The following is a 17,715-nucleotide window of genomic DNA, read 5'->3' as shown; positions in this document are numbered from 1 at the left end:
GCTTTGATTTGCAGTTCTCTAATTATAGTGATATTGAGCAGTTTTTCATATATGTATTGGCCATTTGTCTGTCTTATTTTGAGAAATGTCTATTCAAATCATTTTCCCATTTTACAATCAGATTATTCTTATTACTGCTGTTAAGCTGTTTGGGTTCCTTGTATATTCTATATATTAGTTCCTCATTGGATGTATGGTTTGCAAATATTTTCTCCCATGCTACAGACTGTCTCTTCACTACGTTGATTGTTTTCTTTGTTGTGCAGAGGAAACAATCCTTTGCACAAGCAAGGAGAAAGCTTTGCTTTTTAGTTTGATGTAGTCTCATTTGTCTATTTTGTTTTTTGTTGTCTGTGCTTTTGAAGTCGTACCCACAAAAACTTTTCTAAAAGATCAATGTCCTGAAGCAATTTCTCCATGTTTTTCCTAATAGTCTTTTAGTTTTGGGTCTATATTTAAGTCTTTAATTCATTTTGAGTTGATTTTTATATATAGTGAAAGATAGAAGTCTAGTTTCATTCTTCTTCATATGGATATCCAGTTTACTAAGCATCATTAAGATGTTCTTTTTCCAATGTAAGTTCTTGGCACCTTTGTTGAAAATCAGTTGGCTATAAATACATGGATAATTTCTGAATTCCCTGTTGTGTTCCATGGGTCTATGTGTCTGTTTTTATAACAATGCCATGCTCTTTTGATTACTATGAATTTGTAGTACATTTTGAAGTCAAGTAGTGTGATGCTTCTAGCTTAGTTCTTTTTGCTCAACATTGCTTTTGTTATTTGGGCTCTTTTGTGGTTCTGTGTGAATTTTGGGATTGTTTTTTCTATTTCTTCAAATAATTTGCTTGATATTTTGGTAGGGTTTGCACTGAAACTGTAGATTGCTTTGGACAGTATGGTCATTTCAACAATATTAATTCTTCCATTCCATCAGCACAGAATCTTTTCATTTTTTTTTATTCCTCTTCAATTTCTTTCATTACTGTTTTGTAGTTTCCATTGTAGAGAGCTTTCACCTTCTTAGTTAAATTTATTCCTAAGTGGGGTTTTTTTGGTCACCATTATAAATGGGAGTTCTCTTTTGATTTCTTTCTCATCTACTTTGTTTCACCGGGGTTTGGAAACACTATTGATTTTTGTATGTTGATGTGTATCCTGCAAATTTACTGCATCTGTTTATCAGTTCCAGGAGTTTTTTGGTGGTGTCTTTAGGTCTCTTAACAAATGGTTTCCTCTACCTTGAATATTTTTAATCTTTTTAAATAATTCCTATTTGCCTTTTAAGATTAGCTGGATCGTTACCTCCTTATTAATTTCCTATAACTACTATCATAGGGATCCCCCCACCTCCTGGGACCTAACCTGCTGCAACATGGCACCATTTTGAGAGCAGAGCCACTACCAGAATACATCACGTCCTGGGATCCAGTAGTCTCTGCATCTGCATTTCCCTGGGGCTTTGTCATCTTATAGTTCTAGAGGTCAGAAGCCAAATAGAGATCCCACTGGGCTAAAATCAACATGTTAATAGGGCTGAATTCCTTCTGGAAACTCTAGAACTCATTTTCTAGCCTTTTTAAGCTTCCCCATGCCACCTTCCTCAGGGTTTCCCTTTTTTCACCTTGAAAACCATCAGTGTAGTATCTTCCTCCTTTCTTACCTCTATTCATATTCTTCATGTTCTCTCTCTGACTAACTCTACTGCCTCCCTCTCATAAGGATCCTAATGATTACATTGGGTTTACCAATATAATTTGCATAAATCTCCTCAACTCAAGATAGTTAACTTAATCACATCTGCAAAGTCCCTTTTACCATAAAAGGTAAAATATTCACTATTCAAAGATTAGGATGTTGAGATATTTGGGGGGACCGTTATTTAGCCTACTATACCTTCTCTTCAAATATGACCTGATCTCTTGAGTTAGAATTTGTTCCTCTTTCTCTGGATTTCAGAATCGTGATTATATAGTTCCAATATGAGAATTTTTAGAATGACTTCGAAATTTGGGGTAATCTTTCTACCTTCACTGTTATTTTCTTGGTGACGAAATTGTGCATTTCATCTATGCAGTCAAACAGGCCTGAATCTGGACCCAGATCTCCACCCATAGTGGAGCCAGATACCTGGTCCAGATCTCATTGTTACCACCCATCAGTGAGAAGCAGCCCCAATTTTTCAGTTTCCTCAACTGTAACATGTATGTAATTATAGTATTTACTACAAAGATTTATTGTATTAATGAATATATGGAAATGACTTAGAACAGTGATAAGCACATATTATTCACTCAAAACTGTTAGTTATTATTACTTTCCACTTGTGAGATTATTGTATAATTAAAGAGACAGTACATAAAGCTACAGCACAATGCCTGGAACATAGAAAATTATCCCTACATTCTAGTTTTTTATTTATCATCATAACCTATATTAAACACAACAGGTTAAAGTCAAATAGAGTGAAGAAAATACTGTTTCAAAGGTAGGACTTTAGTGAAATGCACTCAACTTTATGCTAATAATCTGATGTTTCAGGCTTTCTTATTCTCAGACTTAGTATGGTTATAGGGTTAAAAGATATGAAAGGCCAATAGTGTTGCAAGGGATATATTTTATTAGTTTCATTAATGAAATTTTAATAGCAATAAATTCAGGCTTTTAAATATTACAAAGTATTTTCAAATATCTCATGGGGCCTTGATGTTAGCTTCAGGAAGTATCTAGCAACCTAATGCCTGTTTGATTAGACTTCTCAGACTATTATTATCCTTGTCACATAATAGTGCTTTAGTCCTTATATCATAGGATCTTCAAGTATTATTCATTTGTTTCCAAAGCAAATTGAGCTATTCCACTCAAATGATTACAGTAAATAGAATAGAAACTTGTGGAATCATCTTCCTCTCTCGTAAATGAAGTAACAGCAAAATAGCGCAGCATCTCAGCTGTTCCAGGTTCCTCAAATAAGTTTTACTTTTGCAAAACGAACCTCAAACTTCCTATATTCTCTGTTCTGCATTATAAGCAACATGACCAGCAGCCACGTTTGTTGTAATTTTTTAAATATGTGGAAAAAAAGCAAGATATCAACCATGTATTACCTTAACCAAGATGCCAAATTATCTAACTTGTTTCTCCAGGCAAGCAGCCCAACAACAGGGACAGCTCCCAGGAGCCAGTCAAGGTTGTCTGTCTGTCCATCCACTCAGGACATCTGCAGGTAAGTGCTGAACAAATTATCTTAATCTATATTCTTTGGATCAATATTCGTATTCTTGTTTTTTGTTCTGAGAATGTGTGTCTCTTGCTTCTGCTTTACATGGTCCATAGAAAATTTATACTGGCTATTTTTTTTCATTTAGTTCATTTTCTTCAGTTGATCTTTATTTATCTACTTCTGGTCCATGCTGTCATTTTCATCATTCTCTCTCTCTGTTTTTCCATGGCTTTCCTCTCCATTCCCATTTCCCATCCTTTGCCTGCTGCTCTGTCTAGATCTGCCATCTTGCATGACATGTCAGAAGAGTCATTTGAGTATTGCACCCCTGTCATGGTGCTGAGCCCTGCTAGGAAGGAGTCTGGTAAGAAATCAGTAAAACAAAGACCTAGGAGGAGGAGAAAAGCCTCTGAGAGATATGAGCATGCTGCAGAAGAACAAATAAGAGGGAGAAAAAATGACTTTCACCTTCAAATCTCAAGCCCCAGGTGGAGGGAGCTTTACACAGATTCTTCAGATTCATCTTCCACAGATGAGAGTCATTGGATTCAGGCAAAAAGAAGAGCCCAGGTTAAATTCAGACTGTCAAGAAGAAGGAGGAGAAATAATAATAAGCCATGTGAAAACTTAGCTGGGTCTTCCACTCCTAACGGAATTGAGCTCGTTGATCTGGGATCCAAAGGTAAAGAGCAACAAGAGCTGATTGAATGTGAGAGTTGCTCTTTAAATCTCCACAGAGGAAAACATACAAGGCACCAAGAATGCAACCCTTCTCTGACTCAAGGACCCTCTGAAATTAAGAGATCCTCAAGGAATCATGAGAAGAGCAAAGGTAGATATCACCACAGAGATCCTCGGCTCTTGCAAAGTCTTAGGAAAAATGAAATAATGAAGAAGACATTTTCAGAAACAGATTCCAGCACTGAAATACTGGGAGTTCCAGAAGGCAGCAAGGACATGAATGATGCAGGGCTCCAGGTGAATAACCCTGTTCAGAAGCCTCCTGCCACCTATGACGATGGGTCTGATAATTTAGAAGTATGCAGGTCAGTCACTGTAGAGAAAGGCTTGATGTCATCCATACATAGTTCTTTTTGCAGTGAGTAGGTGCGTGTTTGACACCTACCCTCAAAACTTAACATTTATTTACACTGTTCTTTTTCTGATTGGATATAAAAGGAGAAAAGGTGGGTATGAAAAGAATAATGCAGATGTAAACATGGGTTTGAAAGCTGTTACCAAGTACAATTAGATATCCCCTTCCTTTAAACTGAATAATGATTTATCCTGGTAAAGGGGCTGACTCAGTTGAGTCTTGCACTCATTCTAGTTATGACAGTAATAGTGGGGGAATTAAAAGTGAGATTGTGTGAAATGTTAGACTTTTCAATGCAAATTTGTGAACTGCTGCCATCCTGACAGAAAGATATTCAAGGCTTGAGTTCTTTAAGGTCAGATTTTTGTATCAGAAAATAATCTTCTCTGCAGTTGGCTTTAATTTGTTCTCCAATTGTTTGACTCAGCAGGGTAATTGAAGACTCAAAGGACACGGAAACAGGTCAGGGACATATCAGTGGGGTTGCAAGAGCCTGTAGGGAAGGGGGCCACATTAACTTTACTGATAAACATATACCGAAAGGTTTCAACATGTGGCTATTTTTTAGCTATGAGACAGCTTTCTTGCTCTTTTTAACTCAACAGCATATATTTGCAAAATAACCTTACGTAAAAAGAATTATAGGAATATCCAAGCTAGTGTGCATAAATGAGACAATTTCAAACAAAAAAATATATTTGTACATTTTCATATTATACCTAATCATTTAAGCTGTTTAGATTCTGTATGAGAGCAAATGAAGATTTTCACTGCGCAATACTTGTTATGTTTTGCTTTGCTTTTATAAAAGCAGAAGTTACTTCATAAAATATGTATGCATGTTCATGTGAATTACGTGACCCAGAGAAGGCTGCTCATGTCCATTCAGGGCAGCAGTGAGAAGAATTAAACTCTACATGTGAATAATATAAGAATGGTTTGTTTATCTGAAAGTTTTATAGGATAGTCATTCCTAAAATCCTCATTCATTTATGTATTCAAGCATCTATTATGCATTAAGCTTTATTCTAGACATTGAAAATATTATAGTGAATAAGATTTGTATAGTTTCTAACATCTTACAGCTTATAATTTAATATGGAACAGAGACCCAAAACAAATTGATTTACAGTTGATATATAATTATAATTATGATAAGAACTATGAAAGCACATGGCAAGGAAGCTTAACCTATTGTGGGAGATGAGACAAAAACTCTCTAAGTAAGTGACAAGCAGGCTAAGGCTCAAAGGATGACAGGAATTGATCAGGAAAGAAGCAGGGAAGACCATCTAGGCAGAGGCTGCCACTAGCAGGAAACAAGAGGAGGGACGGAGCTTGGCAATTCAGGGAGCAACGTAAAGCTTGCCATTGCAGCTAGGTTGTGGTGAATAGGGGGATGGGTGGTAGAGAGAAGGATGGAGAAGTGGAGAGGGCTCGACTGTTCAGGGCCATGTGAAACATGCTAAAGGACTTAAAAGGGATTCACAAAGAAACTGTCACCATGTAATTTACCTATAAATGTAAATTTCTTATAATCTTTGAATTATGATTTATATGTATGTTTGCTGAAAAGTTAGGGGATGGACTAAACCACTCTTTCTAGTCTGAATGGAGAATTTCCCGCTTGCAACCATCTGTTGTCATTCCCTAAATCTAGCTTCCAACAAAGTCTAATGAAAGACAGTCAAAGAAGCTAGTTGTAGGCTAAATGGTAATTGGAGAGAAAAATAATGCTTGCAATTAAAGTCGTAGTGACTGGTTCTCCTTACTTAAAAACCCTACTCTGGAGAAACATTTTCAAAGACAGGATATTTAATTTAGACTTCTATTAATGAAAGTGAGATAGATGAGCCTATAGGTATTATTTCCTGCTAGAGATTACCATCAAAGTATACCAACTAAGCAAACGCTACAGGCAGCATATTATACTAGATGCTGAGGATAAAAAGTAGCAAAAGACCTGATTTTTCCCTTAAGTGGCTTATGATCTAAGTGGCAGAGATTGAACACATACTCGAAAAAAAGCATATAAGATAGTACAGGAAGAATGTAAGAAAAGGAATACTGCAGGATTTGAAGAAAGATTTGCTGAGATCTGGGATGATCTAGAAAACCCCTAAAGAAGAAGAGGTACTGGGGCTGAGAAAAATAGAATTTACGTTAGAACTCAAGGCGGGGGAAATGCCATTAGCACAACAGGGATGGGACACTGGCACTTGCATTTATGAATTTTACATGAACTTATATGACTAGGTTGGAAAGTTTGCATACATTGATAAAAAATAATTCTTTAAAATAAGACATTTTGAAGAAAACTTACATATTCATAGTTGTTTATTCTGTAAATCCATGTTTTCAAACTCCCTCAATGGATCTCTTGAGTTCCAAAGAGGCTGCCTCTAAAGTTGAGGCAGGTCAAGGGGATTGTGCTTCCCTCAGCCCATTTTCAGCCAGAATACCTTCATGATTATGTCTCTTACATAGTGGGGCTCTACATAATATTCCTTTAAGAATAAAAAAGGTTCCAGGGCAAAAAAAAAAAAAAAATATATATATATATATATATATATATATATATATATATATATATATAGAAAGACCTTTTCTAAATAAAATAGGCTTAATGAAGTTACATACACAGTGTAGTCACCAGCGTCTCTGATAAAGGAACCTAGATTTAGGAGATGGAACTATCCTGTGGGTTGAGTAGAGTACTAGGTCAATAATGGATAAGGAAAGGGAAGAACAAATGGCAAATTAGCATTCCACCAAGTGAATGAGGACAATCTCAGAGTTTGGATTTGGTGAGAGCCTAAGATAGAGGAATCAAGAATGACTCCAAATCTTGGAACTTAGGACAACAGTAAATGTTGATGTTAATGAACAGAGGCAGAAGACAGAGGCAAGTTGATTTAGGAAAGACATAGTGAGTTCAATTACAGGCAAGCTATTTGTGGTTACAATGACATTCCAGGGTCAGCTGTCCAGCAGACAATATGAGACATATTATTGAACTGCAGAAGAGCAGTCACAGTTGGGCGTGTATAATTTTTCAATAATTAGTGAACTATACACAGCCTGACACTAAACAATGGCATGTGTGCATTTTTTAACACAATGTATTAGCACAAGGTACTAAAGATATTAAACACTGAAAATCTATTCAAGGTCAGGAAGGACATAGAGATTTCGGAATTATTCTCAAGGAGGTAGCAGTGATGCCTGGAAAGTGAATTAAATCACTATAAAAGATCTTGTGTAGAAGAAAAGATATATATGATCTCTAGAAATGGATACAGCCTGAGAACCAGGGTCTTCTATGTAGGCAAAACAATGACCCCTGAGAGAAGCAGCAATTGCCTGTGAACTTGCCCTCTCAGACATGCATAGCAGGAGCAGTCTCAGCCACAACCACAAAAAGAAAGAAGCTCCTAAGCCTTCTTCCTTTTCTGTTCCTGGCATCTGGTCCCCACATGCACACTCTATTCTGTTTGCCTCCTTCATCACAGCCTTTTTCAGAGAAAGTATCTCTACCAGCCTATTATACCTTAGAGGGAATTTAACTCACCATACTATTATACTCACAGTTATTTCCACAGTGCAGTGGAAAAGTATTTGCTTTTTTGAAAAAGGAATTGCATTTAATTAAAAGGCTAACAAACATGAATCAGATCATGTTAGCCCATGATTGAAACTTTTTCATGGCCTGTAAATCGCCCTCACTGGAAGGTGCAAAATCTTTAATATTTACAAGTCCCTGTTGATCGCTCTATCAGATCTGCCTCTCTAGCTCCACCACCCATCATTAACTATGACCTTTTCATGCTGGTCTGTTTCCAATTCCCTGAAAGTGTTCAGACCTACCCCTTTCAAGACCTAGAATGGCTTTACCTTACCTCCTTGGATCTTCTCCAGACGACTTCCTATTCTTTCTCAGTTTAAATGCCATTTCTTTAGGAACAGCTTCCTAACCTCCTAACCAACACTCAGGTCCCCTGGCAGTCACTTCCATAGCATAACTTTTAATTGCTAAAATATAGGCATTATTACGATTAACTGTGTCAACTTTGTTCACTGCAAAATCCAAAGTACCTGGAACAATGCCTGGCAGATAGCACATTCTCAACACATAGTTTTTGAATGATAGCTTTAGTGAAAACGTACTTTTCTAAGGGAATAATTCTTAGGATGCAAAATCATAGCACTGTATGTTGGACTGCCTCACCTGCTGTAGAGCCAACATGGAAAGAATACTCTACACCAGCAGTTCTAAAACTTTAGTGAACATCAGTGACAACTGGAGGGCTTGTTAAAATGCAGATTCCTGGACCCACCCTTAGAGTTTCTGATGCCCTTGCTCTGGGGTTAGGCTCATTAACTTGTATTTTTAAAATGTTCCCAGGTGATTCTGAAGCTTCTGATGCAGGAATCACATTTTGAGAAACATTATTCTATGCTACAAATCGTTCCCATGCTTTAGATAGGAAGAGAAAGGAGAGAAAAGAATCTAAAGAATGTATTTGAAAAGCCAAATGTCTATAGTTTTTTATCATATTCCCTTGAATGCTGACACAAAGCATGACTAGGTTACATTCCTGTACTTCACATTGTTAGACCGATATAGCATGGGTTATGTCACCAAAACCATAGACTGGCAAAGTCCCACCTCTACCAGGAACTCAAATGTCATGGTTTGGTTATTGCTTCCCTTCAAATCCACTTCCTCATTTCAACTACTTCCATTTCTATCAGTGAGTCCACTAATTTCCTGGATTTTCCATTTTTGATCTTATTCCTTCCATATTGGATGTGTCCAGTCTCCAACAAAGTACTGTCATTTCTTTCTCCAGATACTGGTTTCTGATCTGTGCTTTTTTTCTCAACCCCAGTGTTCCATTCCAGTCCTTCTCTACACTTTCCATCTCCACCACATCCACTTTTTAGCCCACTACCTGTTTTGTTAAGTACTTTTCTAATGGGATAAAATCAACAGAAATCAATTCAAATGAGCTTAAACAAGAAAGGGGTATGTTAACCACACAAACAGTAAAACAAAGTATACAGATGGCTTCAGGAACTCCAGAAACAATGTGGTTCTCTCACTCTCTCTCCTTCTCTGTGAGGAGTCATTTCCTCCAACTGCAGACAAACTTCCTATATACAGAAGAGGGAAGAGATAGTCTGGCCAGAGGTAGCTTCGGGCTTACATTTTAGCAGCAGCAGCCTAACAGAAAAGAGAAATGTTCTTTTCAAGCACTTATACATGAAATCCCAGGGGAGGCATATAATTAGCCTGCCCTAGGTCACATATCCATCTTTGAGTCAGTCACTGTCACCAGGATCATAGGGTATTGTGGTTGGACTAAGCCCTTGAATGGGAAGACTGGATTTAAAATGTAGCCATCGGCAACCCCTCCAAATCTTATGAATTGGGAAAAGGAAATTTCAACAGCAAAAAGAACTGCAGTAGTACCAGAAGAAGTGAAACAAGAATTCTGAGCAAGAAAAATAAATGAAACAATACAGTAATGCTCAACTACACCACCACCAAATGTAGTTCTTCCCATCTTAAATGTCTCACTCCTCGTCTCCAAATGCTCATATTTAGGCATGCTTCAATATGCACTTCATTTTTATCCTCCTTTATAAAGGAGGATAAAAGGTTTTCTAAGCTAGTCTGGTCCACAGTTATCTTTTCTCTCTTGGAAATCTCATAATTCTTCTAGTCAGTATCATATATTCTCTACTTTCATGTGTGTTAGCTCTCTTTTCCCTACGGAATAAGTTCCTTGAACATAGGAGTCCTGCCTTACATCTGTTTTGTGCCCTCCACAATACTCAGAACAATTCAGGCAGTGCTCAAACAGACCTTTTGGGACAGCTTCTGAATCAGTGCATGCTAAGAGAGTAGACTTGCTGAAACCATGGAGACAATAATGGGAATTCGGTGTTACAGGGTAAAACAAGTAAAGAACATTGAAGTCCACTAATGGTTTCTTTAAAAGAGGAAGAGCCCAAAGATAAGTGATAACTCCTGGTAATGCTCTAGCTCCAGCTTAGGTTGGATGGTGAGTTTGAGGATATACTTTGTACCATTATGCTATAGGTTTCATATATGTTATGCATATTCTCATTTTTTTAAATTATACTTCAAGTTCTGGGATGCATGTGCAGAACGTGCGGGTTTGTTACATAGGTATAAACGTGCCATGGTGGTTTGCTGCACCCATCAACCTATCATCTACATTAGGTATTTCTCCTAATGCCATCCCTCCCCTAGCCCCCCAACCCGCAACAGGCCCCAGTGTGTGATGTTCCCCTCCCTGTGTCCATGTGTTCTAATTGTTCAACTCCCACTTATGAGTGAGAACATGTGGCATTTGGTTTTCTGTTCCTGTGTTAGTTTGCTGAGAATGATGGTTTCCAGCTTCATCCATGTCCCTGCTAAGGATGTGAACTCATCCTTTTTTATGGCTGCATAATATTCCATGGTGTATATGTGCCACATTTTCCTTATCCAGTCTCTCATTGATGGACATTTGGGTTGGTTCCAAGTCTTTGCTATTGTGAACAGTGCTGCAATAAACATACATGTGCATGTGTCTTGATAGTAGAATGATTTATAATCCTTTGGGTATATACCCAGTAACGGGATGGCTGGGTCAAATGGTATTTCTGGTTCTAAATCCTTGAGGAATCTCCACACTGTCTTCCACAATGGTTAAACTAATTTACACTCCCACCAACAGTGTAAAAGCGTTCCTATTTCTCCACATCCTCTCCAGCATCTGTTGTTTCCTGACTTTTTAATGATCGCCATTCTAACTGGTGTGAGATAGTATCTCATTGTGGTTTTGATTTGCATTTCTCTAATGACCAGTGATTATGAGCTTTTTTTCATATGTTTGTTGGCTGCATAAATGTCTTCTTTTGAGAAGTGTCTGTTTATATCCTTTGCCCACTTTTTGATGGGATTGTTTTTTCCTGTAAATTTGCTTAAGTTCTTTGTAGATTCTGGATATTAGCTCATTTTTTAATTAAGAAATTGTGCCTAAAGCGAACCCTTCTAGCTCTGTCATCATATCTGTGTATTCATTTATTTATACATTTATATAGCAAATAACTATTTATTTTTGAATTTGTTCTGTGCCAAGACAATGTCTTAGAAGCTGGAAATAGACAGTAATGGTGTCATCTTTTATGAACTTATATTTCAGTTGCTAAGACAAGTAATTAAACAGGCATTAAAAAAAAATCTGTGAATGAAGCTAAAGGAACAACTTGCATCTAGTAGAGCATTTCCCTGAGGAAGTAATAACTAGGGAGAAATCCAAATGAGAAGTAAGAGTAAGCCAAGCAAAGAGAACGGGTAACCTGTTCCAGGAAAATGATATGGCATGTCTGAACACCCAGACCAGAGATGAGTGAGATATGGTATACAAGGATTTCAATGTAGCCTAGTAGAGAGCCAGGGAGCAGAGGTGGGGGAATCCAATCATGGACTTCCTTATCAATCATAGTTAGGAATTTGGACTTTGTTCTAACAGCAAAAAGAAAGTTTCTGCAGGCGTTTTAAGCAAAAGGATGACACTGTCAGACTTGTGTTTTGGAAAATCACTTAGGCTGCTGTTGGAAAATAGATTGGTGGAGACAAGACCAAAGACAAAGGAAATCAATTAGAAAGCCATGGCTGTGTCCGAAGGAAGAGGGTAGAGTGGCTGTGAGAATAAAGAGGTGGATGAATTTTTAAAAATGTTTGAAACTAAATCAAGCAAGAATTGGTCACGAACTACATATATATAATCGGCTCTCAGGTTTCTGATTTAGAACACTGGGTAGGTAGCCACACCATTTACTACCAAGAGCAAAACATTGTTTGAGAGAGAGATTTAAAAAGCGAGGATGAGTTCAGTTTGGGACATGGTAGTTTGAGGTGCAAGACAAATATCCAAAGAGAGATATTTGGGAGGGAGATATAGGCAAGGTCTAGAGTTCAGAGAGATCTTGATTTAGATGAAGATGAGGAAGTCTTGAGTAGCTAGGTGGTGATTGTCAAGATCCCCCATGGAAATTCTGTAAACTGAGATGTGGTCTTGAAGAACCCTGTGACTAGCAACGTTTAATATTCCCTGGGAGGGGGAAAGAAGCCAATGCAGGGAAGGAACAAAACAGCCAAAAAGGCAGACAGAAAGTGAGGAGTCTGTAAAGAAAAGGGAGAGTATAAAAAGTGGAGAGAGAGGTAAATTCAGAGGCCTTTTTAGTTTTTGTTTTTAATTTAAGGGACCCTTGAGTCAAACAGAGAGCCGTTGAAGATTTGGAAAATTGAGAGGCTCAGTTCTTTATTAAATTCCCACAGAGAAGGTAGGAAGGTATAGGACCTAAAGTGGAAAGATTGGCCATGGAAGGGAAAATAGGTATGACTTTTTTTGCAATAGAAGTAAAAGAGAAAAATGATAAATGTGGATAAGTGCAGGTCTATAGATTTTAAAAGTTTCCATTTGACGGCCTTCTAAGGTCATCTGTTCAGAGTAAGGGAGTTGGTTGCAAGATCAAACGTCCAGTGAAGTTTCAAATAAACAACAAAGAATTTTTCATTGGGATGTCCTCATGCTAAAGAAGTACTCATTGTTTATATGAAATTCAAATTTAACTAGGCTGGACATCCTGTATGTTTTTGCTAAGTCCAGCAATGCTAAACATAGTAAGATAGATAAGCATTGGTGAAAGCCCTGTCGAGGTTGGTAACTAAGGGTTTATGGAAGCCACAGACTGCAGGAAGTTTAATTTACCTCTGCAGTACATCATTCAAATGCGGATACAACCAAGCAAGGCAGCTGAACGTGAATCTAGGGGAGTGGTATCATAAAACATTTAGATTTTCTGTTTTCCCAGTTTCGTATGTGTATCTTCAGATGAACCTGAAATTTAATAACTAAGAAAAATTTGCATTAAAAATAAGATTTTTGAGTAAAATTATATTTTAGTGAGTAGCTTTGCTCTCAACATTTATTTAGAGAAAAAAAATTACACTTCCCTTTACCTTAATCTTTCAGACAATTTAGTCATTGGGAAGCCTGAGTTTATAGAGTCACCCATTGTCTAGGTAACTTTCCCACTGGCTCTCTGCAAACCTTTGGAAGAGTAGCACACGTTATCATCTATCACATCCTTGAACATAGTATTTCCTGGGGCAGCCTCGTTCTTTTCAGAGTCTCTAATTGTGAGAAAGTTCTTTGTCACATTTAATATTTAATATCCAATATTTAATCAGTCAGGCTCATATTTTCTACCTGTTGGTCCTAGATGTATAGTCACTCAGTAATAGATTTTTTTTCAGCTTTTGTTACTTATTCTGTTACTTCTCCCTATTATTTTTTCTGTACAAAAATGAGACTGACATTCTGTTGTCAAAGTCTGTTCTACAGGTAAAAGATAAGCTGTTCAGTCTTCAATATTCAGGTGAGAAAGGTTACACTAACTAACCTAATGAAGCATTCATTTCTAAGAGGTAACAGACTCTTAAGAAAGTTCAGATTTATTCTCTTATGTTTTTGCCTTTGTTTTGCTAAGTCTTGTCAGAACAAAGACCAACCATTCTCCTGTTGATTTTAATAAAATCTGAGTTGGTAGGAAATATAGGTGTGAACTTTGCTGATAACCTGCCAAAGCTGAGTTACTTGGGACTACTCAACATAGAGTCAGGAGGTCTTGCTTCCAACTTTTCTCTCTACTTGGAGTGGTCAGACTTGAAAAAGGTAAAATGGCTCTCTATTTATAGGATCATAAAATGAGAAAAATGATATGTGCTTTGCAAATGAATACATTACTAACATAATTCAGTGTTTTCAAACTAATTTATTTCCTTGATATGAATAATTTTAATCGCTGCAGTTGTCAGTAAATATTCAGATATACCCTATGGTACTGTGCTTTACAGAGTAAGCATTTCTCCAACAAAGAGAAGTAAAATGTTTATAACACCACATTGTATATTATAAATGTTTAGTATTATTTTATACAGCATTTTAGCTCAGTAATTTGTATTTTGAATGGATAAAAATGAATTAAGACACTGATGCACACACACAACTTATAAAAAATAACTTAAAAAAATTGTAGAAATGGCATTTTATCTTTTCTTTATATATTTTAAAGATATGCCTTGTTCTTAGCAGTTTTTTTTTTTTTTTTCTGATTGTTTTCAGTTTGGGAGCTAATCTTTCCAGGGATGAAATGACAGTATTATCAATAATACTGATTATCTTGACTGGCAAATTATCTTACATGACTGAAACCAATTGAATTGATTAATTACTTTCTAATTTAGCTAAACAGTCACTTCAATTTTTAGAAATAGCATGTATTCTGAAGGCCAATTATTTAACAAGTTGTGCCTTTAGATAGAAACAAAGAAAAACAGACATTTCCTTGCTTAAAAAAAAAATTAAAGTAGATTTGAATATCAACCAGGAATTTTCTAATCTCAGAAAATTTCAAGCAAAAATAGATAGAAGTATGATGCTCATTCAGACATGGATCAATATTTACGTGTTATGAGGCTATATTGTGCTATATTTATCTTTTCCTTGGTAATTTCTAGTTTGTTGAATATCCAATCATATAGAAGTGCAAAATATTGAAGAGGAAGGATTATGAATTAGATAGAGTTTATCTACTTCTTAATTTAAGAACAATATGTGTCCAGAATTGCAGTTATACTGAACTATGTGCTTCCTTTAATGAATTTATATCTGTTTAGCAATATGAAATTCCTCCTCTGTCTTAAAAAAAAAAAAGCAACACTTTCTTTCTTTTCTCACACATACAATTCATTTTTAAAACTATTGTGTGTGCATTAAATTTAGATTCCCTATATGTTTATACAAACAGAAGATAAACATTGTGTGTATAAACATGAATACTGGGTACAGTGTTTGTTGCTACCAAATAAGGATATATAGCTGAGAATTTATATATAGCTTGAAGATTTTCTGCATTTCTAATTACCACAGTTAGGTTCTCATCTTCCGTATAACCATTGCAGAGTAGTTGTATATTTATTTCAAATCTTCTGCAGTTGGGATTTAAATAGGCAAATTTAAATACCAGTATCTAATTTGGTTCGGAAATTAAAATGCCCCTGCAGCAACCTCAACGAGTTGTCTTTTGCTCTTAGCACTCTGACAGCCCTAAACACAGCACAGTATCTTCCTTCCCACTTCTGTCAGATACAAGGACTCCAGGAGCATGTTAGTTCTCCTTCATTCACTTCCAGGTTTATGCAGAACTGAAGATGCCATAATTCACAAGTGTCTGTGTTTGGCGACGGATTTTAGTGTCGACATTAAACTGAGAACTTCCTTCTTTCCCTGAAGGTTACTCAACAAGTGCTAATCAAAACCTCTCCACGTTCTGCCTGATTTTTACCAGCTTGTTCTTATTTGGACCCTCTGAGGCCCACTTTAACAATTCTGATGTCTTTATTTTAGAAACTCTTTTATCTAAATTAGATCATGACTCTCTGGGGGTGTAACCAAATTAAAATGTTTTGCCACACAGTAAGAGGGTCACAATGGAGGAAAAAAAGGAATAAGGAAAAAATAATCATAACCAGAATGAAATAGAAGCCATATAGACTGTCAAAATGCTCCACACATCAGAGAACTCTTTGTTCCAATCAGCATTCCACAGTCTCAAAACTCCACCAGTTAGAGCTAGAAAATCCCTGAGACATTGTCTCACCAAGTGGTTCCCAACCTAGGCTGCATGTTACACTCACCTGGGAAAATTTTATGTTTTTAATGCTGCCAGGATTCCATCCAGATTGTTTGGAAGTGGCGCTTCAGCATGGGTACATTATTAGAAGCATGCCAGATAATTTAATGAGCAACCGAAAGCTGAGAACCACTGATTTTTAGCCTAATCCGAGGTGAACAAATTGATGCCCAGAAGATATATGTGTGTGTGTGTAGTGTGTGTGTATATAAAATATGTGTGTATAAATTTATATATGCATATAAATTTATATATGTGTGTATATAAATAGATACATGTGTGTGCGTATAAATACAGCAAAAATATATATGGAACAGGAGGTCTACTTGAGTGTATCTCTTATAATTTAGACACACCAGAAAAGAAGCCTGGGGGCTAGCAACTGGTACAAATTTATTTTCCTTCAGCTCCTGAAGCCATCTGAAATATAGGACATTGGTTCTCAAACTTGACACACTTATTGATGGAAATAGAAAATACAGTAGCTTTCAACAGCCTTCATCTTGGAATGACCTCAAATTTCTCATTGGTATGGAAAATTGCAATTCATTTGCAAATGACACTTTGCGGGGGAAGCCCTAAATCCATGGTTCTCTAAGTAGAGTCCCTGGACTAGTAGCATCAAAATCACCTCGGAAGTTTTTAAACATGCAAATTATGAGGCCCCAATCCAGACCTATGGAATCAGAAACGCTGGGAGTGGGACCTAGCCATCTAGGTTTTAACTGACCCTCCATGCGAGTCTGATGCATGGTAAAGTTTGGAAACCACTGAAATAGAGACTACAGATAATAAAACAATTAATTGCAATAGAGTGTGTTCACTGTGCATGGGGATAGGTATAGGGCTTTAGGGAAAAGGAACCTAACAAATCTGTGAAAGGACAGCAAAAACACAAAGCAAAATAAAGGAGGTGAGCATTTGTATTTGCTGAGCTTCTGTTAAAAAAATTAAATATGCACATACGTGTTTGCTTGTGTGTATATTGTGTGTGTGTGTGTATGTGTGTTTTGATCAAGGACAGACTGTATATATGTGTAGGCATAAGCTAATGTGTATGTTTTTGTCTTTGTTCTTAATTTTAAATGTTTAAAAAGTAAAATAAAACATATATATATATATAATTTTTTTGAGATGGAGTCTCACTCTGTTGCCCAGGCTGGAGTGCAGTGGCACAGTCTTGGCTCACTGCAACCTCCACCTCCTGGGTTCAAGTGATTCTCCCTGTCTCAGCCTCCCAAGTAGCTGGGATTACAGGCGCCCGCCACCACGCCCAGCTAATTTCTTGTATTTGTAGTAGAGATGGGGTTTCGTCATGTTGGCCAGGCTGGCTTGAACTCCTGACCTTAGGCGATCCGCCTGCCTTGGCCTCCCAAAGTGCTGGGATTACAGGCATAAGTCACCACGCCCAGCCAAAAAATTTTTAAATAGAAAAAGCTTATAAAATAAGAATAGAAAGAAAGTAAATCTTTTAAACAGCTGAATAATTTATTTCTGTTTTAAGCTGTTACGACAAAAGAGTCGAAAAGTTTAAAAACATTAAATAGTTTATAAAATAAAAGTTAAAGTAAGCTAAGGTGAACTTATTACTGAAAGAAGAAAAATATTTTTTATAAAT

At 36.7% G+C, this 17,715-nt stretch overlaps 1 protein-coding gene across 7 annotated transcripts in view; it reads left to right on the top strand.

Annotated features, from left to right (window-relative positions):
• Positions 1-17,715, top strand: part of MARCHF1 (membrane associated ring-CH-type finger 1) — an 841,310-nt gene that overhangs the window by 756,487 nt on the left and 67,108 nt on the right. For 4 of the 7 annotated variants that reach the window (XM_054683467.2, XM_054683466.2, XM_054683469.2 and 1 more), the window contains 2 exons: positions 3,147-3,226; positions 3,502-4,269. In XM_054683467.2, the coding sequence (XP_054539442.1) occupies positions 3,147-3,226; positions 3,502-4,269 (848 nt within the window). The remainder of the gene's footprint in view (positions 1-3,146; positions 3,227-3,501; positions 4,270-17,715) is intronic. The other 3 variants (XM_063809980.1, XM_054683471.2, XM_063809981.1) reach the window with 1 other exon arrangement.

This window comes from Pan troglodytes, chromosome 3, assembly GCF_028858775.2.
Source record: "Pan troglodytes isolate AG18354 chromosome 3, NHGRI_mPanTro3-v2.0_pri, whole genome shotgun sequence".
NCBI lineage: Eukaryota > Metazoa > Chordata > Mammalia > Primates > Hominidae > Pan > Pan troglodytes.
Note: the sequence above shows the minus strand (reverse complement) of the source record. Positions and strands in the feature narration are given on the sequence as shown.